Source organism: Phaenicophaeus curvirostris, chromosome 3 (genome assembly GCF_032191515.1).
Source record: "Phaenicophaeus curvirostris isolate KB17595 chromosome 3, BPBGC_Pcur_1.0, whole genome shotgun sequence".
Taxonomy (NCBI): Eukaryota; Metazoa; Chordata; class Aves; order Cuculiformes; family Cuculidae; genus Phaenicophaeus; species Phaenicophaeus curvirostris.
The window spans coordinates 4,887,477-4,913,000 of NC_091394.1; the positions used below are offsets into that span (position 1 = coordinate 4,887,477).

General features: G+C 43.0%; 1 protein-coding gene and 1 long non-coding RNA gene across 2 annotated transcripts; both read right to left on the reverse strand.

The window, feature by feature from the left end:
- Positions 1 to 309: 309 nt before the first annotated feature.
- On the reverse strand, positions 310 to 7,240 carry LOC138718526 (uncharacterized). Its single transcript, XR_011337099.1, has 4 exons — positions 7,101 to 7,240; positions 3,712 to 3,817; positions 2,236 to 2,340; positions 310 to 797 (listed from the first exon to the last, which is right to left on the reverse strand). It is a non-coding gene; the product is annotated as an uncharacterized lncRNA (long non-coding RNA).
- Positions 7,241 to 12,832: 5,592 nt separating this feature from the next.
- On the reverse strand, positions 12,833 to 22,787 carry PTGR3 (prostaglandin reductase 3). The gene is made up of 2 exons (XM_069853283.1): positions 22,281 to 22,787; positions 12,833 to 14,587 (listed from the first exon to the last, which is right to left on the reverse strand). Exons 1-2 carry the CDS (start codon positions 22,553 to 22,555, stop codon positions 13,663 to 13,665), a joined length of 1,200 nt encoding a protein of 399 aa, XP_069709384.1. The 5' UTR covers positions 22,556 to 22,787; the 3' UTR covers positions 12,833 to 13,662.
- Positions 22,788 to 25,524: the final 2,737 nt, after the last annotated feature.

A 25,524-nucleotide genomic window follows, 5' to 3' on the forward strand; every position in this document is an offset into this window, starting at 1 on the left:
TAAGTCTTTTGATCCATGGGTTAAGGCTGTCTGTGTTTACAGAGACAGAGCTGGAGTATTTGGGGGCTCTGAAAAGTATCCACACGCATGATTGTACACTTGCATTTACCTTATTTTTGAACTTTCCATTAAGATTCACTTGTACATGAGCTTCACTGCTGTATCTCTCCTGAGTGGAAATAGTATAGTGAAATCTTGTTAGACCTGTAGCATCTGAGCTTGGGCTTGGACTTGGGAAATGACAGTGCAGTTCTTGTGGCCATGCAGCGGCACAAGACCTGCTTATTTCCTCTTTATCAATGAACGGCACTGAGTTGCTTACGGAAGTCAGCAGCTGAATTTTGCTTTGAATTATATGTGAAGGAGGACCCTCCTTCTTGTCATTTTATTTATCATTAACAGCCATTATAATTTCTTCCCAGCGGCAATTACACTGATATCACCACATCTAAATCAGAAATGACACTGTAGTGGTTATATTATGTTGACTGGCCATCACCTAATTTTTAAGTGACATTCTTGCCCCATCATTGTGATTATACCCTTTTCTATTAAGTAACATAGGAAAAGATCTACATAATAGGAAAACATACATATTAATGTATTCCATGACAAACATGTTAACTTTACATATTAATCTCGGTAAATAGAAGTCATGTTTACATTTTTCCTCTTCAGTATGCTATTCTCTTGACAGCTTGTTTTCCCCGTGGTTTTATTCTTTCTAATCCTGGTGTACATTCCACTGCCTCTGGTCACCCTGATAGCCACAGAAAGAGAAGGCAGGTCACATCCATCTGGTTAAAAAAAAAAAAAAAAGAAGGAAAAACAATGTTACTGGATAACATAATATTGCTGCTCTCCTCGTTGCATTCAGGTCTGCATGAAGGGACTTGGATATGTGCAATAAACATATGTGTGTGATAATGAGATTGTTGGTGGAAAGTCATCTTGAAAAGACAAGGAGCAATTAAGCTTGCTTACTTATACAAGTTAGAATGACAAGATGCCATTGCCGGCCCCACTCATCCATATAATAGGGTTCTACTTCTCTGCTTAGCTGTACCGGGAGAAGCATTTCTTGTCAAACCTCTGCCACGACTCTACCATAAAGAAATCCGCCTTCTCCCTTTTATAAACAGTTCATTCTCACACTCGCAACACTGTCCTGATTTGAACTGAGCGCCTGCTAGCAAGCACCTGAATTAGAATACCTTAAGAATTCAATGCAAAGCCTTCATTTGACTGAGTATTTATTTGTATCGGTGTACTCTCTTGTCCAATTTTAATTGAATACTTAAAGATATCAGGGGGGAGATGTGCAGGTTGCTCACAAAAATTTAATAATGTGATGTGTGGAGTCAACAAATAATGCACCTTCCTTTCGCTATCTTGAAGATTTAGATATGATATCTTGGATGCTATTGACAAGGAGAGAAGTGTGGAACAATAGGAACATATGATAGTTAGTGTTAGATAACAATAGCTATCCTTATGCATCTCGAATTGAATGATGAAGCCATCAATTAGAGAAATAGCCCTCTGAGTATATATCATTGACAAGATGAATACCAGTACATTGTATTTCTGGATGGAGATCTCGGCAATCTGTAATTCAGAGAGGCAGTGAATAGTATATACAGTCCAACTAATCCTATGATACTGAAAATCAGAAAGCTTTTGTCCTTCCCATATTTCTTTAGCTACTAGACTCTTTTGGATAATGAAAGTATTTGTAGTTTATATCAAACAATGCCTTTTTCTCATTTAGTATCAAGATGCCATCCTTCTCCACATTCAACAGACTTAGTGGACATTTTCAAGGCTTAAAAGAACACAAGAAGCAGTTCTGTCTAGTTCATGTCCAGTCTCTTAATTAATTCTTACATACAGACATGACGATATTTTCACAGCCTATGAACTCTGTTAGAGTCCCTCTCCACACCACAGAACAGACCTGGCATTCACTCCATATGTGGCATAGCCTCTATTTTCAACCTAAATTCTCACATGATCTCTTTGGAATATCTGATAGTTTCTATACCCTCTGCCCCTTCCAGCTTTGGTGTTTTGGGGTTTTTGTTGGATGTTTTTTAACTTTAATAGCCATTAATGTTATGTTTCTACCACAGAAACAGCAGAATGAAAAGCTAAAGAGGAGGAGTTGCACTGTAATAAAGAAGGAATTCTTAGCACTTGCAGTTTCCAGTTATTAGTTTCAGTTCTTTTACTTACATTTGAAAGTGAGTGAATGTTCCATGATCAGGGCCAAATCTTATTCTTGGATCTGTACACAGGTAACGAAACATATTGCAGCAAAGTTACACAGTGAGAATGGTTCTGTAAGAGAATAAAGAAAGAATAAGAGGAAAGACTGTAATTAATGCAGTGCTAGATTATAAAATAATCTATAAAATACAATTAAGGAATGGGAATAAGAGTTTATGACTATTATATGTATTATTATTTTGATCAGGTTTTTTAATACGGACTCTTTTGTGTGAAATTAGCTTTATTTTCTTTTCATGGGAATCTAAATATTCAGGTCTTCTTCATACTTGTTTGTTTGTATGCAGAAGGTCATTATATTAAAAAATGGATCCTACCAGTGATATCAGTGATCACTGCCTTGAAAGTGAATTTCTAGAGTCTTAGCACAAAAAGTGGTCACTGCCTTTCCCAGAAATATTTGAAAGGGCTAATGAAGTTTGTTTGATCTCAGTGGTATTGACAATGCATGGCTTGATGAGGGGAAGAAAAAAAATCCCAGGTCTTTCAGGAAAGCAGCAGGTAAAAAAATCTCTATGGCCCTCCCCCTTCTACATCTAATGAAATGAAAAAACCTACAGGCCAATAAGCTTCTTCAGTGCACTGTGCCCTGGAAATAGTGTTTTATTATCACCCAAAATATAAATAATGCAATAAAAGAAAATGTTTGAGGTCTCCTTAATGAGCTATTGTTAAGGCACCCTTCGCTCTTATCTCCTTTCATAGCCTGATGCAAAGAGCAGCATCCAGTGGTTGAGAGTGTATTTTGAGCGCTGCTGGGGAAGTACAAATGAGAAAGCAGACTTAATTACACTGCTTACTGCATCTAGAGGTCCATGTGGTTTGACCGGCTGTGTTAGGACACCCTGTAATTTGGAGAAATACTCCGTGCACTGGCACCATAAATGTACTGCCATCCGAAGGATGGTTAATAATCTAAAGTTGGCTGTTAACATTGCTGGAGCTGGTGTCTATAATTTCAGCGAGTGACCTGAATGACTCTGCAATGAAAGTCTGAAATGTCACTCTCCTCCTTTACTTTGTTTGCCTTGAGCAAAGACTGCTCCAGATTGTGTACATCCACTGAGGGCCAACTGATGAAAGGGCAGTGCATAAGCATAGATTCATGGCTCTGCTAAATCTCCCTGCTCTGGCAGAATAGTAGGGAGCGTGGGGAGGAGGGCACGGGAGAAAAATAAGACGGTCTCCTCCAGAGCAACTTCTACCGTGTCTCTCTTTTCACATCTCTGAGCACATAAAGGTGAGGCTGGCTATAGGGACCTGGCTCTCCCATGCTTTCTAGCTGCCAGCCACCAGTAAATCAGACCTGATGCCTGTGGCTAAAGGCAAAGCAAATGGTTTCCATTATCCAGGTATTTATTTTGCACCTGCTGCTGTGACATCTGTGTAATAACTGTTACGTACGACAAAAGGTAGGCTGACCTGACTTTGAGTATTTCATTGCTTCTTTTCATTATACTGAGTGAGCGAGCAGTCAGAGGACTCGTATTCTTCTCCAGAGGTGTTACAGACCATCCAGCTGAGACATCTGTGGAGTGGCTAGTGCAAGGAACTTTACCTTTACTGTCAGGAATCTTAAACCCTTGTTTCCGCTGTGTCTCATTGGTACAGCTCAGATGCAGTAAAGGAGTAAAATACTATCAGTAAATTTCAGAAAGTTCAGTATTTGCATTTCATTTGGAAACCTGTGACATTTTGGCATATTTTCACTGGAAGGCCAGGGCAATGCTGATTGAAGATCAGTGTCGGCATTAAAATATACAAGGTAGGGAGAGCTGGTGTGCTTCAGAGCAAAGCCAGGAACAGAACCAGGCCAAACCTGGGCAGCGGAGAAGAGTATTCAGGGTTGCTGTTTTTTCAAACACAGAGCTGAACAAAAAGACTAATTCAGCCACAGCCCTCTGGGATTGTATCTTCTTGGAGCGAGGCAGGTTCTCAATACTTGGGTGGTTTCTTTAAAATTATTCAGACTTTTGTACTTGTTGCCTAATGTAGAAGTGTCAGAATTGGGGTCTGTTCAACCTTTCCACTTACTGCACGATAGATAGGAAAGCACTGGAAAAGTACCACTCTCTGTATTCCCTCCAATACAGTGTGGCTAGCTTTCAAGGATCAAAAAAATTTTCCATCGTTTGGATAAGAGTGGATGTCAGTCGTACTCTGGCAAAATTATTCTGGGAAGTCCCAATGAAATCTAAGCCTGAACGACTGTGTTCATTCCCCTCCAGCCATCATGACAGTGCTATCAACATTTTGTTTACTGAAAGCTATAGGAGGTAATACTGTCATTTATATGTGACAAATACAGTGAAGTCCTGACTATATTTCTGGAAGCAAAGAAATCATTCTCATTGCTTTTCCACCCTGCGTTAGTCTGTAATTAGTTGAAAAATGTGACATAATGCCAGGAAGGTGGAAGAAAAGAATCTAGAAAGCAAGAGCACTGGCATTAGTTCTCAGTGCAGTATATTTGTGAAATGTTGCTGTTAGATTTAGGACTGTATCTGATTTACATAGGGAAAATAAAAGCCTATTGCTATTTGTTGAACTCATCTGAGGTGAAGCACAAGCGTTGGCTTTTCTCCAGTCGTCTGAACACGATGCCACCAACAATGTCTTTTTTTGCCCCTGCTAAATACAACATTTTTCTCTACAGCCTCTCTATAGCTCTCCAATTGCCTTGCAGGATTCTGGTTCATTCCATGTGAACCGCTGCTGGACTGTTTTGTACTGCTACAATTTCAGCTTTGTGGGAAAGGAGGAATATTTCGCTCCTTCCTCTTTTTGTGTATTTTGTGACTGTTGAACATGTCAGCTTTTCATAAACAGGAAAGGAAGAAATGCAATAGAAGTAGCCTCATCACGCAGAACTGCAGCATTAACAACTAGAATGAAAGACACGGCAAATGAAATCGTACAGGTGGAAAGAGTCCTCAGTGGGTTGTTTTTGGTGTTTCTTTTCTCCCCCCATTTCACTAGAAAAGATGCTGTATATTGAAAACAAAAATGATATCTCTCTCTGTGGTAAAATGGAAACTGCATATATTTGCCATAAATCTACTCAAATTTTGTAGCAGAGCCTATAGGCAAAACTCCATGTGCTTTGTTAGGTTTAGGGATGTTACAAGACAAGGATAACTGAACTTCCCCCTGCAAACAGAAAGAAAAGCCTGAAATGCTTCCAGCAGCCTTCCCCTTTATGATTATTTCACCTTATCTCTTTTCTTTCTTCCCCTGAGAGAAGGGAGGGAAGCGGGGAGAAAGAAGGGAAGAACAGTTATCAAATAACTCAGGATTTTGGAGGTGGGGGCGAACTATTTTTTAAACTGGGATGGATGGCAACGTGTCCCTCACATCTTAATTAATTTTGTAAAGAAGGGTACCTGAGAACTGGAGGCTGCCTTTTTCGCAATTTCTCTTGAGCAGGGCTCACTTTGCCACCGCTCAGAGCCGGCAGAGCTGCTGCTGTTGCCTCTGCAGCTCTTGCACCAGCAGCAACTGTGAACACGCTGCACTTCCCAGAACTTTGGGAGACTTCTGGATGTACTGGGAAATTTCACTAAGGTTTGAGGTTAGGCAGGTCTGCACTAGAACTGCTTTTTTCCAGCAGCATGAACACACATATACAGAGGGAAATAAGAGCCAGGTTCTCCTCAGAGACCATTTTTACGCTGATTTCAAGAGTGTTATTCTTGTTCCTCATTTACATTCCCAGGAGAGGAAACTGACTCAATATCTCTCTTACTTGTAGGCACTTGTGTTAGCAGATTGAGGTTTCCCAGCTCAGTTAAAAGTCAAATGATCCAATAACTGACTGCATCTCGATTACTGAGAATATAGGAAAAATAATGTACTTTATTCGCTTCCTTCTGATTACTCTTCCCACACCCTAAGCAGGGACGAAAGGTAGATTATACTGCTTGTATGCAGGGGTTATTTCGAAAATAGCTCAGCCTGAGGAGAACCCCTCATTAGGGCTTCAATGAGGGTTTACACATAGGTGTCAAGGGGCAAATAAGCCAGACATTTTCAGCATTATCCTTGTTTAACGTTATGGAATGGCCTTCAAAACTCTGGATGCAAATAAAACTTCCTGATAGGTTGCCAGCGACAGTCATGCCAATAATATCATGCCAACATGAATGAAGTCAGAGTCTTTTTCTTTGCAGCAGTCAGACATGGAACACGACGCATTTCTGTGACGTTCTCTTTCTTGGGTGGTTGAAATCACTTGGCTCCCAGCCTCGTGCCTCCCAGCTCACCTGAGGCATGCTGTAATCAGCCAGAACCATGCTGCATGTCATGTCTTACTGCTTCCAGAAAATATACAAATTTCCTTTCCTTCTAGCCCCTTTGTGAATTAGCCCCTTAGGGGGACGGTTTTAAGCCAGCGTGCTAGTAACGCATAATGAGATTTTTGTGCCTGCCTACTTCCTCTCAAAATCAACCCTAGAACAGCAGAAGTGACTTGGTCTGGCACTTGCTTGGTCCTTTCGACCTCCCTTTTGTGATGGAAGATAAAGACTTCCTCCTCCTTCTCTTACAGAGGGTGCATTTGTATGATGTGCTGTCTGGTCCTGCAGTAAACTAAGATGTTTCTTCAGGTTTCAATTGTCCTCAGCTCCAGTTCTGAAGAAAGATAAGGCTGCTCGAAACTTCACAGGATAAACTTTGCTTAAGCGCACAGGTGCAATGAGACTACCTGTCCCGTGACAGAAGGCTTGAATGTAAAGTTTTTACTTCAGAATGACATCGGAAACCACTGCAAGTCCAGGAGAGCTAAGTGCTTCTCACAAGTACAAAATTCTCACCTGCAGAATAGGTGCCACAAGCTTGTGCTCTTTCCAAGCCCTCATTTGTTTCAATAGTGCAGCGTAGGGTTTAGTAACATCTCCCAGTGAAAACTCCCCTACGCAAAACCACATGCGCTTCTCATGCACAGCCTGTTTATAATTTTATTTTATTTTTTTTTTTTTGCAAGACCTACAAAAAAGCAAATGAGAGAGAAAACATGACATAAGCTACCGCCAAAACCTCTGGGCTGCTCTGGATTGCAGGAAGGTTTCTTGCAGTCTGCCAGGATCCGTGCTTGAGTGCCTGGGAAGCTGAAAACTGCTGCTGTCCTGGGATACTCGAAGCAGGCTCTGCTGGAGCCACAGGGTAGACTTAACAACTCGTGTTGGACTAGCACCACCAAAATGCCTCGTACAACCAACATCTCGTTGCAGTGATGTCAGAAATCATCCTGCCCTATAAGTTAAATAAAGCATGTGAGTTTAAAGGGGGGAACAATACACTAGAAAGTATAACCGAGAGCAAGGTATTGTGTGCCTGTGCCGTGTGCACAGAATTTTGTTGTAACTCGTTGAGAATTAGCAGGCTATACCTGACAGCTTTTTAATTTTTGCCTTGGGCCTGGCCCACATGTACTTTTTCACTAGTAAAATGCAGCTAGTGCAGTGAGTGTTTACCTCCCGTCGTGTTAGGATTTATCTGGTCTAAATGGGTCCCACTTCTGTATATGTGTGTATCTGTGCTTGTGAGAGAGGAAGAACACGCCAGCTGGGGAGTGGAAAAAAAAGAAAAGATTCCTGAGTACCTACCCAAGGAGTTAATGCAGTGGAATATATCTGAAGGGGTTAAAACACTACACAGGTACAGATCCTGTGGCAATTACAAATGTTATTGAAATAAAAACCAGAAACAGGAAGCCAAAAAACAGGTCCCTAAGGCAGGCATCTGTCTTAAATGATATCATTTGTCAAGTTTCCAGCATCTTGTGGTTGTGAACACAAAAAGAAGTTCTGTGTTATACTAAGGACATTACATACTCATTAGTTGGAATGTTCCTGAAGTACATAATACAGGATTTTCATTTAATAAGAAGCAGCTACTTGCCACTGCGTTGTACATAAAATAAATTCTGGGCATGCTAATTGCCATTCAAGGATGTTCTACTTAATTTTTGACAGGTTTTTCTTCCCTTCCCCCCTTTAGATTACACTGTAGAAAAATGTTAGCAGAATGTGCTGCTACAGTTTAAAAATCTTTTTCGAACATTTCCTTATATCTGAAGCCTGAATGCTTGTAATAATGAATATTGAAGGCTTTAATGCAGAGGCAAAAGAAAAAAAAAACCAACTAAGTTATGTATAGGAATATTGTAGCAAGAAGGGGAGTAGCAAGAAAGCAAAACATATATATTGCAGCGCGGTAACTCTTCAAGTCATCACTCCCATCTTGAAAAGCAAACCTAACTGTAATTAATCGGTATAGTTCCTCTATCTGAACACTATTAGTGCATTAGAGTTAACTAATATATAAGCTTCCTCCTCGCTGCCCTGCCAATGACCTTAAGCTTCACTTGGTAGGAAGGCCACTTGCTGTAGAATAAAAAAGTAATTTATCCACCATGATTGTTCAGCCCTGGCCCCTCTGTAAAACAGCGACTGACAATTGTGCTGTATTATGGATGGTACGTTTGTGGTGTGTACAATAGTGTGCAGAGCATCAAACTCTCTTCCCTGAACACTGCAGGCAGGGTTTGAAAAGTGATCCTAGAAAGAAGAGGCCACTTGCTGAGCGATGGCCCTCCATTTTCAAATCGCTTTTTTTCCCCTCCAAATATCCCTACCCTTTTTCACTTTTTTCCCCCCAAAGAGAAAACAATATTGCTTTCTCAGCTTAAGTAAAAACTATATGTAAATTTCCATTCATAAAAGTATGTTGTATTTTAAAAAATAAAAAAAATTACTTTGCTTTTATTTTACCTGGGATTTCCCTGCTTCTCTCCACATTTCAGGATTTAGCATATTCCCTCAAAACATAATAAATTTCGATTCTGTAGCTTAAGGGATCCATCAGTTAAAATGTTAGTCTTTCATCTTTATTACCCTCCCATTAAAATGAAAGAAACCGGGACACACTTCAGTTTAGAAGAAGCAATTTAGTTGGTAATGTCCTTACTACTCAAGTCTTTACAAAGAGAGAAAGTGCATTATTGCTTATATTTCACACATCTATCTGCATAAGAAGCAACTAAAGCTTTCAGACACATACGATGTTAAATTTAATAATATTCTTTGATTAGATTATTTTATTACAACATTTTTCCATTACCAGTCATTTCCTGTACACATTTACATTCATAAAACCTGCAGGTTTTTCTTTGTTTGTGTGCGCGCGTATATGTATTCATAAAGCAAGGAAAAGGTTTTCTGGTTTGCTACAGCTGTTAGATTCAAAAAGAACAGATTAATAACTAGCTACCACATAAGACTAGGTTTTCTCGTACACTGCACCAGTAACCCTTTGCTATAATGAGGACACAAAGAGACTCACATCAGGCTGCTCCTCTTCTTCATAACTCAAAAGCGTCACAGTGGCAATAGCCTCTAGTGCTATTTGTCTTTAGTGCAGTTGTGACACTTCGGCATGATCCATAATTTGGCAGCTATTTACCGTGACATTTCCCTTCAGTGCAGCCATAACATTCAGTGAAGCCATTATTTGGTTCCATTTACCATATAAATTGTATTGTTGTGCATGCATGCTAGCAGCTACATTAGGTACCTGAAAATGAGTAAATCTTGTAAAATAGATACTAACAGTTATTCAGTAGAGAAATTTCTTTACTCCTCAGACAGGAGTAGGAATACATACACTATCTGCAAACACTACACTGAACTTTTCCGTGAGAGACTGTAATTAAATGCATTTACATGACAGAGCAGCTATTCCTATCTACTTATTAAATACACACATTTTATATATAAACACACGCACACATACAAATATATAGGAAACTATTGCTCGGTAGAAATTTTAATTTGGTTCAAAAAGGTGTAAAGGAGATCCAGCATCACAATTAAGTAGGAAGCACGTCTGTAAAATGTGCTGAGGGCTGCAGGCCAGGAGAGAGTGAGTACGTGTGTGTCCATGTGTGTGTGCTTATGCACACATGTGACAGACTCAGGAAAAAAGCCAGCTCTTCATCTACTTCTTTGTTGTTTTTCCATGGAAGCATATGTGTGTAGGAAAGGGAAATTCTGTTGTTAGCCTCAGCAAACAATGCCAGATTCCTCTGTAGCAAATTCATTTAGAAAGGTAAAATTAGGATGTAGTGCTAGCAACCACATCTCAATGAGCTGCTATTATTAATAGTATTATTATTTAAATCCCTGCTCTCTACATATAGCATACTTAGTCCTTCCCAGGCAAATGTATTATTATTTTTAATCATTTAAGTCCCCACTGTGCACACAGCTTTTAATACACCTTTTCTGCAAGCATATTAAGTGTATTGTTATTAATCCCTTGCTGTGACTCTACAGTATTTCTTTTCCTTGTATGTTCAATGTCCTATCACCACTCTCAGTGTGTGCATGCCATATACATTTTCCTATCTAGCTAATATTTAAACATTATTTAAATCCATCATAGCTTACTTATTCAAAGTCAGCTCTGCTCCCATAACTGTAAGTTTGCAGAATATACTTTTAAATAAAGAGAAGTTGGCTTCTTTCTCCCTCCTGCAAACCAAAAATTATTATGAATCTCAGCAGAAAAGCGTTATCTGCGTCTTTCAGAAACACTTTTCACCCTCTCCCCGACAATAATGCTCTCTTTCAGCAATCTAAATTATTGAAGTTGTATTTTTAAAAACAAAACCTACTTCTCCACTGTGGATTCATTCGTGGAAGAGCAATCCTGTAATACCCTGAGTTACCGCTTTAGCTTAGCATAGGCATTTGATGAAAAGGACAAGCCCGACGGCCGTAGCCCAACCCAAACCCCAAAAGCACTGTGGAATTAGCACATTGGCCATACAAGTTCTGCATATAAAAAATTAAACTTTTAATTAATGCTGTGAAGAGTATGAAAGTGCAAAATAATAAGCCAAAAGCCCAGATTAAAATGAACTAAATGTCATATGTGGAAAACAAAAATATGTGCGTGTGTGTATATATATATGTATATATATGAATCTTCCAAAGGTTCCTCTCTTGCCTTATTTTAACCAGTGAAAGAGACCAGGGCAGTCATATTACTCGATGTTACATACAAAGCAACATATTAAAAAGAAAGTAAAATGCTGTATGTCCAAACAGAATCCTGTTACAATAACTTTTCTCTGACAAAAACATTTGGAATTCACTCCCTCAGAAACACCTAAAACTACCGGACTGGCAGCGATCAACACCTCTGAAAATCAGGCCACTTGGATATGTTTTGGCACAGGACTGCAGGAACTTAATTTGAAAAACTGTTACCTGTGGAACTCTTCCATGCTTAGCACAGATGTAAACAATTGTATTCTTTTTACTTTCCCCTAGTACATAACAAACAGCCTTTTTTTCTTTTTTTTTTTTCTTCAAGAAAAATTTTTTCTTCAAGAAAAAAAAAACAACCAAACAAGATACATTTACTGACCAAGGGCACTGCCTTTGAGAAAAGAAACTATCTACCTAGGAATAAAATAGTGAGAATTTGTATGTTCTGATCTTGTAAGGTACTTGAGTGTCTGTATCTTTCTAGTGTTTCTATCTTTCTTGAGTGTTTGTATCTTCCATTTCCAAGGCCAATAAATATGCCTTTCTAATCACTCAAAACACATAAAACACCACGATGTTCCTAATATTAGAGGAGAATGGGAATGTATGTTTCTAGCTGCAGATCTTGGTGAAAATAAAGATCGTAGTGGTTTCATACTCAGCTCAAGTAAAAGAGAAATAGTAGCAAAACCTCACGACATTCTGCCTTTCTCCAAGATCCTCAAAAGTGGGGCTAAACCCAGTAGTCATGGCCCAAAAAAGAGACAGTTTTGTTGCATAGTTATTTAGGATGCACTAAATCTTTTAAAAAACGCTAAATCAAACTTAAAAATACTTTCTCTACTGCTTGTACTACTGAGCAAAATATAAGTTACTTTTAAACACGTCATGTACAGTTAGTCCTGAATAATGCCCAAAACTTAAGTTTACCCTGGATATTTTCCTTCAACCCCTAGACATTATCAGTCTATCATTACGTTTATTATTACGTGTATGATCTTAGGAAATTTCCATCTCTCCAACTGCATACAAATGTATATATAGTTTCAAAAGATGTGGCAAAAGCAGCCTTTAAAATCTTAAACATTTGCCATGGAAAAAAGATGTAGAGCAAGCATAGTTTAAAGTATTTTATTGTTCTGGAAAATATTACACTTCTAGCTGGAATTCCCACTGTATGTACCATTAATAATATCTATTAAGTGAGGAAGAATTGTCAAAACTTTACAAAACCTTTTAACTGCAGCCGCTAGATAATCTATGGCTGAGCTTCGGTACGTGTATGAGGTACTACGACTGCAGATTTAAAATGGTCTTGCTGCTTGTAAAAGGGCTTCTGCAGAAGCAATATTCGGTAAAAGTAGAAACAGCAGCCTGGTTATGGGAAGTCACAACAAGAATCACGGGTCAAAGAGCTGTACAACACAAAGATTACCTACAAAGGAGCTAGTCAGCAAGAACTGGAACAACATGAATAAATGCCACAAATATTTAAATAGCTTTTTTAACTTTATTAAATCTTAAACAAATACACAGGACCTAAACGCAAGTGAACACTCCAATCATCTTGTAACACTGACTAAAGGGGAGAAGGACAGTAAACAGTAACAACAGCAAAGGAAAAGGCAATAAAATGAGACTATGATGCAACTTGTAGTCACAGATTTAAAACTGTTGTTTATAGTTACAAAAGACATAATTAAAAAAAAAAAGTCAAGTTGCTTCTCTTAATATTACTGACATGTCAGAATTAGAGGATAAATGTTCCCTGTGTAACCAGTCAAGGAATATTACTATGATACATGATGCAACTGAATTATGATTAGCGTGTTTGTGACAAAAAGTGAAGAGTGTAATTTTTTCCAGAAACTTCAAGAGATTAATAGAGCAACCAGAAGATACTCTTTACTTAGTCTAGTTCTAACACTTTTATTTTTAAATCAGGGAATCAAAATTGCTGAAAGATTTTTTTTTTCCTGAGCTGAATTACATATAAAGTATTATCAAACCAGTCTGACAGACTAAACCTGCCTCTGCATCAAGACTTATTCTGTCAAGAACAATGCTCTTGTCTCATGCCAGCCTAAGCAACAAAGTCAAACACAGGCCCATTAAGTTTGTGCTACAGACACAGACACAGATTTAGGCACTTTTAAGAAAAGAAAAACAAAACCCCACAAAACTTTTTATTAGCACTTTAATGCTGTTTTTTAATATAATATCCATTATGAAGCTTAAAAAAAAAAAGAAATTGTTTCTAGTAATTCTGAGGCATAAAGTGCCCATTTTCTCTCTTCTGATTTATATCATTGTTCTGTTTTTACAGCTTACTGTTGACAGAGTGAGGTAATTCAACTACAATTTTTCCAATGTTTTTTCCCATGTACATGTAATCTACAGCACGGAATACAGACTCCAAGCCAATGAACTTGCCCTCCGGAGACATGTCTCCAAAGTCCACCTCACAAACCAGATCTCCTCTTTCATGCATCTCGAGCAAGTGCTTCAGAGCCGTTTTGTATTCAGAAAGGTAATGGTTCAAGAAGAAACCCCGGATGCTGGCAGACTTCTTCAATAGTTTTGCTGGCAATAACTCTGCTTTAATGGGCAGGAGGCCAGTAGGGTTTTGGTAGCCAGCGATAAACCCGATAACTATCAGGCGCCCTTTGGTAGCCAACGAGTTAAGAGCCAAGTCAAACATCTTCCCCCCAACAGATTCATACACCACATCCACACCTTCAGGATAGTCCTTCCTAAGAACGGATTCGACATTTTCAGTTTTGTAGTTGATCGTACGGTCACAGCCAATGGTTTTCAGAAAACCACCCTTCTCGTTGCTGGAGCAGGTTCCAATTACGTGGCATTTTGCCTTCTTTGCAAGCTGCACAGCGAACTGGCCCGTTCCTCCAGCTGCTGCTGTCACCAGAACCTTCTTGCCTTCAGACAGCTCCCCCAGCTCTTTCAAACTGATGTATGCAGTAGCACCACTTACCATTAAAGTGAGAAACTCGGGTTTCACAGAGGGTAGAGGAACGGCTTGTTTGGCAGGCACAACTGTGTATTCAGCAAAGGAACCTGCTTTCACGTAGGCCACAGCTTGACCCACTGTATAATCGGCACTAGCACTGAGTCCTAATGCTACCACGTCACCGACACCTTCAAAACCTACATCAAATGGAGGTTTAACTGATGCGTCATATCGACCAGCTGAGTAGTTTATGTCAGATGCATTAATGCCGACAAATCTAGAAGAAAACAAAAATGTATTAACGAGATTTACTCCTTACCAAGTCTTTGTGCTATGAGAAACCTTCAATTTAAATTGGGTGGGATAAAAATGAGACTTTTTCCCTGATTATTGGTATATTTGAATGATAAGCATGCTCCGGAGACTACCTCCATCAGACTTCCGTAGTTTACTTTTTGTTATTAAAGAATTAAAGATAAATTTGCTAAAAGAAAATAAACAAGCAAGCAAACAATAAAAACCCCAAACCAACTTCTGTTTTCCTCAGGTCCATTTGACAAAACTAGGCAAGCTAAAAATAATTCTGTACAAGATAGAGGAGAAAAATTAATTGACCACTTTATACAGGACGTGGAAACATTGAAGAATAAAACGTGCAAAGCAGTAAATATGCGGATTCTGGCAACAAATTTACATTTTTGAATATAATAATACCGTTAATGACTAACGATCATATTAACTATCGATGTCATTTGCAAGGTCACGTTACTGTAGGCAAGTACTTTTTAATTGATGGAGTCACTACAGCAAATTTGCCTTTTGATGTAGCTAATGTTGACGTTAAAATATTTTTCTTTATATAACTTCCTTGCAACACATCAAAACAACCTTGCAGAGGAGGACTAAAATTATAAGACTGAGTATCACGTCCTACTGGCCTCTAACAGGTGAAAATGGATGCTAATTTTTTTTTTTAAAGAAAATAGAGACATTCTGAGGACTTGACTAACCACTAGGAGATAATGCTTAACAGAAAGTTACGCTCTAGCTTAAACACAAAGAATATTTTAGTGACTTTGTGAAAAAAAATGCAAACAACCCATGATATCTGTCCACAGGGAAGGGAAGAGGGTAAAAAAGAGACACACAGCAGAGAACACCAGGGCTTTAGCCTCGAAGGTGTCCCTGGTACCATGCAGAAGCACACACAGAGTGGACTTTCCATCGTTCCAGTTACCAATAAGTGCAAGTTGTGTGTGTGTAGTTTTAAACTGCCTGCACGCAGAGCGAGAGGAACTAGAACCACTCTGCTTATTTTCATCTCTGTCATTCTTTGTGGCACGGGGAGCCTCAAACTTTCACCGTGTAAAAAGACACGGACGTGTAAACACACCCAGGCACGAAACGGGAGAAAATTACTGTTGCTTTTTTAAATTTTGCCCTTCAGTCGCTGCTCAGCCGCCAACAACAAAACGCCCGCGTGTTCTTTGTAAATACATTAAAAAAACCCAAACAACCCTATTATGCTGCTTTAAGGGAACTCCCATACAGTCCCCCTAAAAGAAATAAAAATTGCTAAGGGAGCAGCAGCTTCCCAGGGAATCTGTGTCCCCGGGGAGAAGGGGAGAAGGGCGGCATCTGGCTCCTGACGGAGCGGGTGCCCTTGGCTGGAGGAGGAGGAGGAGGAGGAGGCGGTGGGAACGCCGAGAAGCCCCCGTCTCCCTCCCTTCCAGGAGGTTCCCTTCCTTCTCAGCGCCGCGGTGCCGCGGGGAGAGCACAAAGGCAGGTAAAGAACGCCGCGAGGACACAAACTTTGCGGGAGGAGAACTGGGGGGGGGGACGAGTCGTGCAGCGGCCAGGACTCCAGCACACCCACCGCTGCTTTTGTTGTGCGGCGGGAGAGGATGCCGAGCCTGCCTGCCTGCCTTCTTTCCTTCCTTCTTTCTTTCTCTCCTTCCTTTTCTTTCTTTCTCTCCTTCCGTCTTTCTTTCCTTCCTTCCCTTTCTTTCTCTCCTTCTTTCTCTCCTTCTTCCTTTCTCTCCTTCTTCCTTTCTTTCCTTCTTCCTTTCTTTCCTTCTTCCTTTCTTTCCTTCCTTCTCTCCTTCCTTCCTTCTCTTTCCTTCCTTCTTTCTCTCCTTCCTTCCATCTTTCTTTCCTTCCTTCTTTCTTTCTCTCCTTCCTTCTTTCTCTCCTCCCTTCCTTCCTTTCCTTCCTTCTTTCTTTCCTTCCTTCTCTCCTTCCTTCCTTCTTTCTCTCCTTCCTTCCATCTTTCTTTCCTTTCTTCTTTCTCTCCTCCCTTCCTTCTGTCTCTTTCCTTCCTTCTTTCTTTCCTTCCATCTTTCTTTCCTTCCTTCCATCTTTCTCTCCTTCCATCTTTCTCTCCTCCCTTCCGTCTTTCTTTCCTTCCTTCCATCTTTCTCTCCTTCCTTTTTTCCTTCTTTCTTTCCTTCCTTCTTTCTCTCCTTCCTTCTTTCTCTCCTTCCTTTTTTCCTTCTTTCTTTCCTTCCTTCTTTCTCTCCTTCCTTCTTTCTCTCCTTCCTTCTTTCTCTCCTTCCTTCTTTCTCTCCTCCCTTCCTTTCTTTCCTCCCTTCCTTTCTTTCCTCCCTTCCTTTCTCTCCTTCCTTCCTTTCTCTCCTTCCTTCTCTCCTTCCTTCTTTCTTTCTCCCCTTCCTTCTTTCTCTCCTCCCTTCTTTCTTTCCTTCCTTCTCTCCCTCCTTCCTTCTTTCTCTCCTTCCTTCTTTCTCTCCTCCCTTCCTTCTTTCTTTCCTTCCTTCCTTCTTTCCTTCCTTCGTTTTTCTTTCTTTCTTTCCTTCCTTCCTTCTTTCCTTCCTTCCTTCCTTCCCCAGCCCTGGCTGCACCACAACTTCTCCATGCGGCTGCAGGGGCCGCGGAGCACAAGTTGGTGGGGGGGCTTTCTAAGAGAATGCAGGACTTTCTGTGGGGATGCGGGTCTTTCCCTGGGGATGCAGAGCTCTCCAAGGGGATACGGGGCACCCGGGACCCGGGGCTGGCAGGACAAAGCCGTGCGCGCTGCCCACACGCACAGACACGGACACGCGTGTGCCCGCACCCGCTTCCCTCCCTGTCTCTGCGGGAAACTCATCTCCCTGGGCTCCTGAGCTCATCATTATTAATCAATACAGCCTGCCGGCCAGCCCTACCTCCCTCCCCCCTAATTTTTTTAAACTCCCCTTTTATTGTGTGCAAACTCAAAACTCGTGTTCGCAATGCACGGGCTCTTTTCCTTTTTTTTAAAAAAAAGATTGTTTAGACTCCTTGCATATTAAAACGATCGTACGCAGCGTCTGAATTAAATCATATTGTCTAAACCATATAGTCTAATTTGCCTTGTCATTCCAGCTGACACGAGGGAGGTGGTGGGATGTGCCCACAGTTTCTTAGATTATTTTGCTTTTAAAAGTAGGAATAAGTACAATTTGCAAGTTGAAGATCACTTTACTAACTTCTGATTCTGAGAAACGGAGAGCACAAAAGTAACAATTACTTGAGGCGACGGTAGGTTTTGAGAGCCCTTCCAGATCCTTTAATGCTGTCTTGGTTTACTTTCTTTCTTAAAATATATTAATTAATTTAGCAGTTTCTAATTGAGGCTTGCTCCTTCAACATTTCAAATGTAAATCTGAGGGGGAAAAGAAAAAAGCTAGAGGTTGGATTTTCCCAAAATAATTATGCACATTGAGTCACCCGTTTTATTTATACTCAACAGTGTTGAATCCCCTTGTATTGTTTATTACAGAAAACAGGAGGACACCGCTGAGGGGAGGAAATGCTGCTTTTCGTACCACAACAAAGCGTGAGACACTGCAACCAGTACCACAGCCTTAAACACAGACAAAACAATGTCATCCAAACCAGTACTATGCAAGAAAAATATTGCTTAGACCAAACACTCAGCAGGAATAGTCCTCCACTTGTCCCACTGTGATCCATCAGTGCCTTGGTCCAAAAACTTTCTCATCCCCTCTTACTCCCTTTTTCTAGAAACTTTTCCCCTATCTTCCAGCCCAACAGTAAATCATTACAGGTATTTCGGAAACAAAATGTGCCACTGCCTTAAGAAAATCTCAAAAATCCCCCAACAACTTCTAAGAAGGATGAAACCTTCATAACATTTGGGTCCTTCTGCAATAAAATAGAGCAACCTTTCCCCCCCATCCCTCCCCCTCAAAAAACAGGACAAACGGACATACAAAGCTTAAGTGGCTTTGTTAAGCATTTTTTATTCCTATTTCTCCCTCCTCCTCTCCTACACAGAATAAAAACTTTAAAAAAAAAAAAGCTTTAACATGATTGCCAGTTTTGAAGCATTTCTGAATGAAGACTGTATTTTTTTCCTTTATGTAAAAAAGTAGAATGGGGGGGAAAGAAAGTTCCCCCTAACAAAGAGCATCTTATTCTAAAATATCTATTTATATAAGAACTCAGCACATTTTAATTTCCTATTTCCCTAAATCCAAACCCAGATTTTATTGTGGTGGATAAGGATTGCTTGCATAAAAAGCTCAAAGCAATTAATACTATTCATGGGCATGACTGGGACTAAGATGAACAAATCCGCAAATGCACTCTTGGAACTCAAGTCCTTTATTGTTTATTTGTAATTGTATGTTTCTACCTAAAAAAAATACACATAGTTTTGGTTTTTTAAATACTAAATGCAGCCAGGGAGTCATCCTTTTGGGATTGGAAAACGCTTCCCTAGAGTGACAAGAAAGGGGGAAGCATTCAGAGCTCCCTTCCTGCTACAGCTCCCATATAGAGAATGTCTTCAGTAACGTGATCCCGTGTCTTCTGTGATTTCCCAGAAAATAATAATAAATAGAGAGGAAATGGCACAGGACCTCAAATAATACAAAACGTATGAACTCTAAATCTAGACTTTATCACTCACCTCTCCCTCCCCTCTATCCCCACTTGTGCATGTGTGTCTGTAGAGGAACACGTGTGTAATAGGCTGATGTGTGTTAAAACCCAGTAACTGCCTGCCTGGATCTGTGGATCAGCTCCTGCCTTTAGTCTGGGGTGCGCTGTGTGCTTCAGCCCTGTTACCATGAGATGTGTGCATCCCCCTAGCACCCAGGGAACCCACCCACCCAGCACAAGGAGGGAAGAGAGGCAGGAACGAAGTTACACTGGAAGCTGTACAAAAAAAAAAAGGAATAAATTTTAAAAATTCACAGGAAAGGGGAGGGAGAGGATGAGAAAGACTCCAAGTGAAGGGAGGGGGTGGAGGCGATTTGAGATGCAAGGATGTTGCTCTCCTTTGCATTAACTGAGACTTGCTGCTTGTATCCCAAGTCTTTTGACCTCTTCTTCCCTGAAAAGGAATTTAACCCCAGCCTGATGGCGGTTTCATGCCATTACTGTGTCATGGTCATCAGTGGATGCAGCAACACAGTGTTTTAGACTTTGAAGTTTGGAGGGAATTTTTTTGTCTCAGAAATCCTAGTAGGAGATGTCAGCATCAGATTAAAGAGCCACAGAAGCTTTCTCGTCAGCTCCTGGAGGCGTCCGTCTTCTTCCTTCTCATGACCCCTTCTTTACTACATATTTATGTGTTACATATGGACGCACGTTAGAAATACCACACTCACACTATTGCACATTGTCTTAATAGAACTTTCAGTATTATTCTCAAGCTAACGCTGAGCTTCTTAATATCTTCGAGGCACGGCAAACTATGTGTTACTAAGAACCTGTGAGCACCGCTCTCTTCAGTGCCAGCCACGCAATCCGCTCCGAGGTTCCCAGAGTTTCAGCTTCCCCTCGCGGGCAGACAAGCCTCTGAACTTTTTACAGGCTCACTTTTAGCTGAAGGAATGACAGCGTCTAAAAAGGAGCCGCTGAGAACAAACAAGTTTTATGAGGATAGCTTGGGGGGGGCAGGCAACGTTTTGTGCTCAAGTCTTCATTTCATGGCGAGCTGGTCACCGCGCCGGACACGCAGCCCTGGAGCTGGCGCAGGATTTACGGCGAATTATGTTAAGCAAAATGTCACCTCCTCCGCTCTTAAAAAGCTGCCGACAGCTGCGGGGAGGCTGAGGCCAAGGCAGAGATGGGGGTACAGAGAGAGACGATGCGGGGTCGCATGGAGGAGAGCGGCTGACACGGAGGCACCTTCGTGTCCCCAGAGAGTTGCGTGGGGACAGCGAGGACGCCCCAGGGGCTACATGCGTGTAAATGAAAACACCGGCAAATAAACTGTCCCTAAGTCTCATTTTGGAGTTTTGGAAAGCAAGCTCCCTTTATCAGGCCAGGGCAACAGGAGGGAGTGATGTCTATCAATCATTTGCAGCAAGACAAGATGTGGGACAGAATGCATTTCCCATTTACATGCATATGTATAAATTTTCCCAGAAATCTTATGCATATTCTATTACTTTCCAAGGACCAATTTTAATGTTACTATGAACTTCACAGCAGTCAAACCCCTTGCTAATTTGGAGCTACGGAGCAAGCTCTGCCTGACCTTGCATCTGAGACTGGGAAAGACTCCAAACAGAGGTGATTACAGAAGAAGAGACGTTTGCTCAGCACACACCACACTTCACACAAGACATTATCATCTCCAAAGAATGGCCACTGTCTGGGAAAAGCATTGTTTAAAAAAAAAAAAACCAAACCAACAACAACATGCTATCTGAGGGACATTCTGTCTAACTTTCAAAAATTACAAGCGCTTAGACAAAACTTAACTCTAGCTTTAATAAAAAATATTCCACTTTTTTTGGTAATAATAGCTACTTCTTGTATCGCAGCGACCCAGGAAGGGCTCGCAAGCGCTTCTCGGTGTCTCAATCCCTCCTCGTCACTCTCTGAAAGTCAAAAACTTGGCTCTCCTCCCCCCTTGGCACAGAGGCAAGAGGTGTTTCTCCTCCACCCCACCCCCTGCTAGAGAAAGGGGGGGGGGAGGATTGTGGGGGGAGGAGGAGGATTGTTGGGGGAGGAAGATGTGGATGGGGGGGGAGAGGAAGAGGAGGACTGGGGGGGAGGAGGAAGAGGAGGACTGGGGGGGGAGGAGGAAGAGGAGGACTGGGGGGGGGAGGAGGAAGAGGAGGACTGGGGGGGGAGGAGGAAGAGGAGGACTGGGGGGGAGGAGGAAGAGGAGGACTGGGGGGGGGAGGAGGAAGAGGAGGACTGGGGGGGGGAGGAGGAAGAGGAGGACTGGGGGGGGAGGAGGAAGAGGAGGACTGGGGGGGGGGAGGAGGAAGAGGAGGACTGGGGGGGGGAGGAGGAAGAGGAGGACTGGGGGGGGGAGGAGGAAGAGGAGGACTGGGGGGGGGAGGAGGAAGAGGAGGACTGGGGGCGAGGAGGAAGAGGAGGATTGGGGGGTGAGGAAGAGGAGGATTGGGGGGGTGAGGAAGAGGAGGATTGGGGGGGTGAGGAAGAGGAGGATGGGGGGGAGAGGAAGAGGAGGACTGGGGGGGAGGAGGAGAGGAGGACTGGGGGGGGAGGAGGAAGGAGGACTGGGGGGGAGGAGGAAGAGGAGGACTGGGGGGGAGAGGAAGAGGAGGACTGGGGGGGAGGAGGAGAGGAGGACTGGGGGGGGAGGAGGAAGAGGAGGACTGGGGGGGGAGGAGGAAGAGGAGGACTGGGGGGGGAGGAGGAAGAGGAGGACTGGGGGGGAGGAGGAAGAGGAGGATTGGGGGGCGAGGAGGAAGAGGAGGATTGGGGGGGTGAGGAAGAGGAGGATGGGGGGGAGAGGAAGAGGAGGACTGGGGGGGAGAGGAAGAGGAGGACTGGGGGGGAGGAAGAAGCGTCACCTCTAGCCACGTGGATGGGGCGCCCGGCCTGAAGCCCCAGCCGTTCAAAACAACACCAACCACCAACAAGATTCAATTAGCGGTCACCAGACGGCAGCTCGTACAACCTCGCAGCCCGTCCCCAAAGCGTGGGAGCCACGACGTGCCGGGGGGGGGCCGGCGGTTTGGGGCCGAGGGGCCGCTCACCTGTTCCTGACCAGGAGGTCTCCGTCTCCCGGGAGCGGCACGGGCCAGTCCTGCCGCAGGGTGACCGCTTCCCTGAAGTTCTGGCTCAGCTTGGTCACCACCAGCTTCTTCATGGAGCTGGGGATGGACGAGCCCTGGAAATCCAGGAAGTGCCGCGAGTAGGACATGTCCACGATGCCGCGGGAGCGGGGCCAGGCGGGCCCCGCCGGGGGCCGCCCCCAGCAGCGCGGGGCCCCGCGGCTCAGCAAAGCGCCGCTCTTCGCCCTCAAACTCATGCCCGGCCTCCCCCAGCCCGGCTCGGGGTCCTCCGGCCCCTCGGAGGAGCGGCCCCCGGCAGCCTCTCGCCTCCTCCCGAGGAGCCTGGCGGGCACCTCCCGTCCCCGTCCCGCTCACCCGGGCACCTCCTGCTCCCGTCCCACGCACGGAGGCGCCTCCTCTCCCTGCCTGCCCTCCCGCACGGGCACCTCCTGTCTCTGTCTCGGTCCCCGCCGGGTACGGGAGGCTGGATTTGCTCCTAATTGCTTTTAATTTGAGCTCTGCCCGCTGACTAAGGGATTTAAGAAACGAGAGAGAAGGAGGAGAGGGAGAGGAGAGGGAGAGGAGAGGGAGAGGAGGAGAGGGAGAGGAGAGGAGAGGGAGAGGGAGAGGGAGAGGGAGAGGAGAGGAGAGGAGAGGGAGAGGAGAGGGAGAGAGGGAGAGGAGAGGGAGAGGAGAGGGAGAGGAGAGGGAGAGGAGAGGGAGAGGAGAGGAGAGGGAGAGGAGAGGGAGAGGAGAGGGAGAGGAGAGGGAGACGCCTCGGATGCCCTCCCCCCCGTTCTTTAGTTTACAAAAAAAAAAAAAGGTTATCTATCAAAAACAATAATTAAAGAAAAAAAAAAGCAGGAAGAAAGCACGCTAAGTTATCGGCTCGCTAAGGTTAGAGAAGTGGCAGAGAAGTTGCGGCTAAGGCTCCCCATGTTGTTATTTAGCCGCCGCCGGAGGAGCCGCAGCCCGCGGCGCTGGGAAAGCTCCTCCCCTTCCGTGAGAAACGTTTCACTTCCTCGCAAGGTGCTACGAATCAACCCCGAGCCGCTACCGGCACCGGGGGGAGCGGGGGGGGGGGACCGGGACAACCGGGGGGATGCGAAAAGGATGAAGGTTTTCCCACCCGGTAGCATCCCCTCCTCCTCCTTGTCCTGCGGGGAGGGCAGGCGAGAGGGATGCTGCCACCCCGGGTTTGGGTTTTTACCCCCTTCCATGACTGCTATTTCTTTGTTTTTTTCCTCAAAATAATAATAAAAACAGCCTCGGTTCTCCTCGCGGGGTGCGTCTGGGAGAAGGAGGCTGCTCGGGAAACCGGCCGGGTCAAGGGAGAGAAGTCAGTGTTGTGATGGAGCCGCCAATCCCAACTTGGAACAAGCGCCTGGAGAGAGGGAGGGAGGGAATTATAATAGAGATGTTGCTCCGATGTCGGAGGAGCTCCCGTGTAATTCCTAGAATTAACTCCATCCTACCAGTATAAACAGCTCATTGCTTAATTGTGCGGTATTAATAATTAAAAGGAAAAAAAAAAAAAAGGATAAATCCCCTTCTGCCCGAAAGAGAGCAAAATTGCAGTGCCGAGTGTTTTCCTTTAGGAATCAGCTGGGTAGTATTTATTTGCTTTCCTGACTTAAAAAAAAAAAAAAATTAAAAAAAAAAAAAGAACCCTTCTGTTCTTGCAGTTCGCATTATATAAATCCCCAGACACACACTGTGCAAAATCTATTAGCAGCCTGCTTCATATGCTGCAGCTCTTGCTCTGCAATCTGTTGGTATTTTAAATTTTAAAGTAAGGATGAACTGTAATCTCCCACAAATCATTTTTAATTCAGTGCCGGGTAGACGTGTGCCGCGGCGAGGTATCATCATCATCTCTTTTGCTTCTTCCCCCCCCCTTTATTTTAAGTTTTCTGGAACAAGACCTGTGCTGAAGTTCAACCAGCACCTGCGTCTTGCCCAGCACTTCAGCAAGTGGATTATAATATTATACTATTATAACAACAGCCCTCAACGCGTGTCTCACATGAGGAATATTTTATGCTGCGCTGTATTAAGTCTTCTTATTTTTGTCATATTGTTTAGCTCTGGGAAGGGAAGGGGGGTGGAGGAAAATAAAGGAAAAAAAAAAGAAAACAAAGCAATTAAAAAGATTGACAGGTATGGGTTTGTGTGAGACCTATTTGTAATTGTCAGGGTGACGTGGGCAAGAGGAGGAGGAGTAACAAACTGAAGCAGGAAAAGCAGCTCGATGTGTCTGTCTATCAGTTGAGACTGTCTGAGAGCCCTGGGATCCGAATGTGTGTTATATTTCAGTGAAAAGAGAAGAGAGGGAGAGTGGATCTCTTTTCTCTCCCAGGAGTTTAGGGGGGGACAGTTCACGTTAATCTCTCCCACTCAGTGAATGTCTTTTCTTCCCCCCCCCTCCCTCTTTGCACACACTCTCCGGGGTTTTTCTTGGCTTTGGCAATTTTTGTGCGTGTGTTGGCTTTTTTTTTTTTTGGTGTTCTTTTTTTTTTTTTCTTCTGTTGCAGATCAAGATCAGCAAAAAAAAAAAAAAATCCGTGATAAAAAAAAAATGTGTTTGCGTTATATTTAGTATCAGAAGAAGCTTCGGTGTGTGGAGGAAAAAAAAGGGAGAGCAAGAGAGAAAAGTAGTCCTGTCCGCTGGTGACACTGTTTGATCTGTGACTGTTTGGAAGGTGGAGGAGTGACTGACATTTCCCATCCGGTGTCTATGTATGTATGGAGGCTTTACTCCTTTTTATTATTTGCTTTCTTGCTCTTAGACTAAGTGCTGGGAGGAGAAGGAGAGACCGGAGCGACCTCGTTTTTTGCACAATGAACAAACTATTATCAACGCAATAAAAAAAAAAAAAACCAACAAAACCAAAAAGCAAACAAACAAACAAAAAAGCCCCCCCAACAACAACAAGAGCAACAACAACACACAAATCCACGAGCCTGAAACAAGGAGCGAGCGAGAAAGTTGCGCTTTGAGACTCTTTGATCTCGGAGAAAGCCTGAGAGGGGGGAGTGACTGAATTTACCGTCTCATCGCCGCCGCGGAGAAGGAGGAGAAGGAGAAGAAGAAGAAGTGATTAAGGAAAGGAGGGGGAGAAGGGGAGAGAGGAAAAGGAGAGAAAAAAAAGGAGGAAAAAAAAAAAAGAACGAAAGAAAGATAATGGATTTGGGCTACGGATCGAACTGATCAAATCTTATTTAT

Excerpts from the sequence above, each read along its gene's own strand:
- PTGR3 (XM_069853283.1), bottom strand. The coding sequence starts at position 22,555 with ATGAGTTTGAGGGCGAAGAGCGGCGCTTTGCTGAGCCGCGGGGCCCCG. Across the intron at positions 14,588-22,280 it reads GACCTCCTGGTCAGGAACAG|ATTTGTCGGCATTAATGCAT; the intron begins GTGAGCGGCCCC and ends GTTTTCTTCTAG.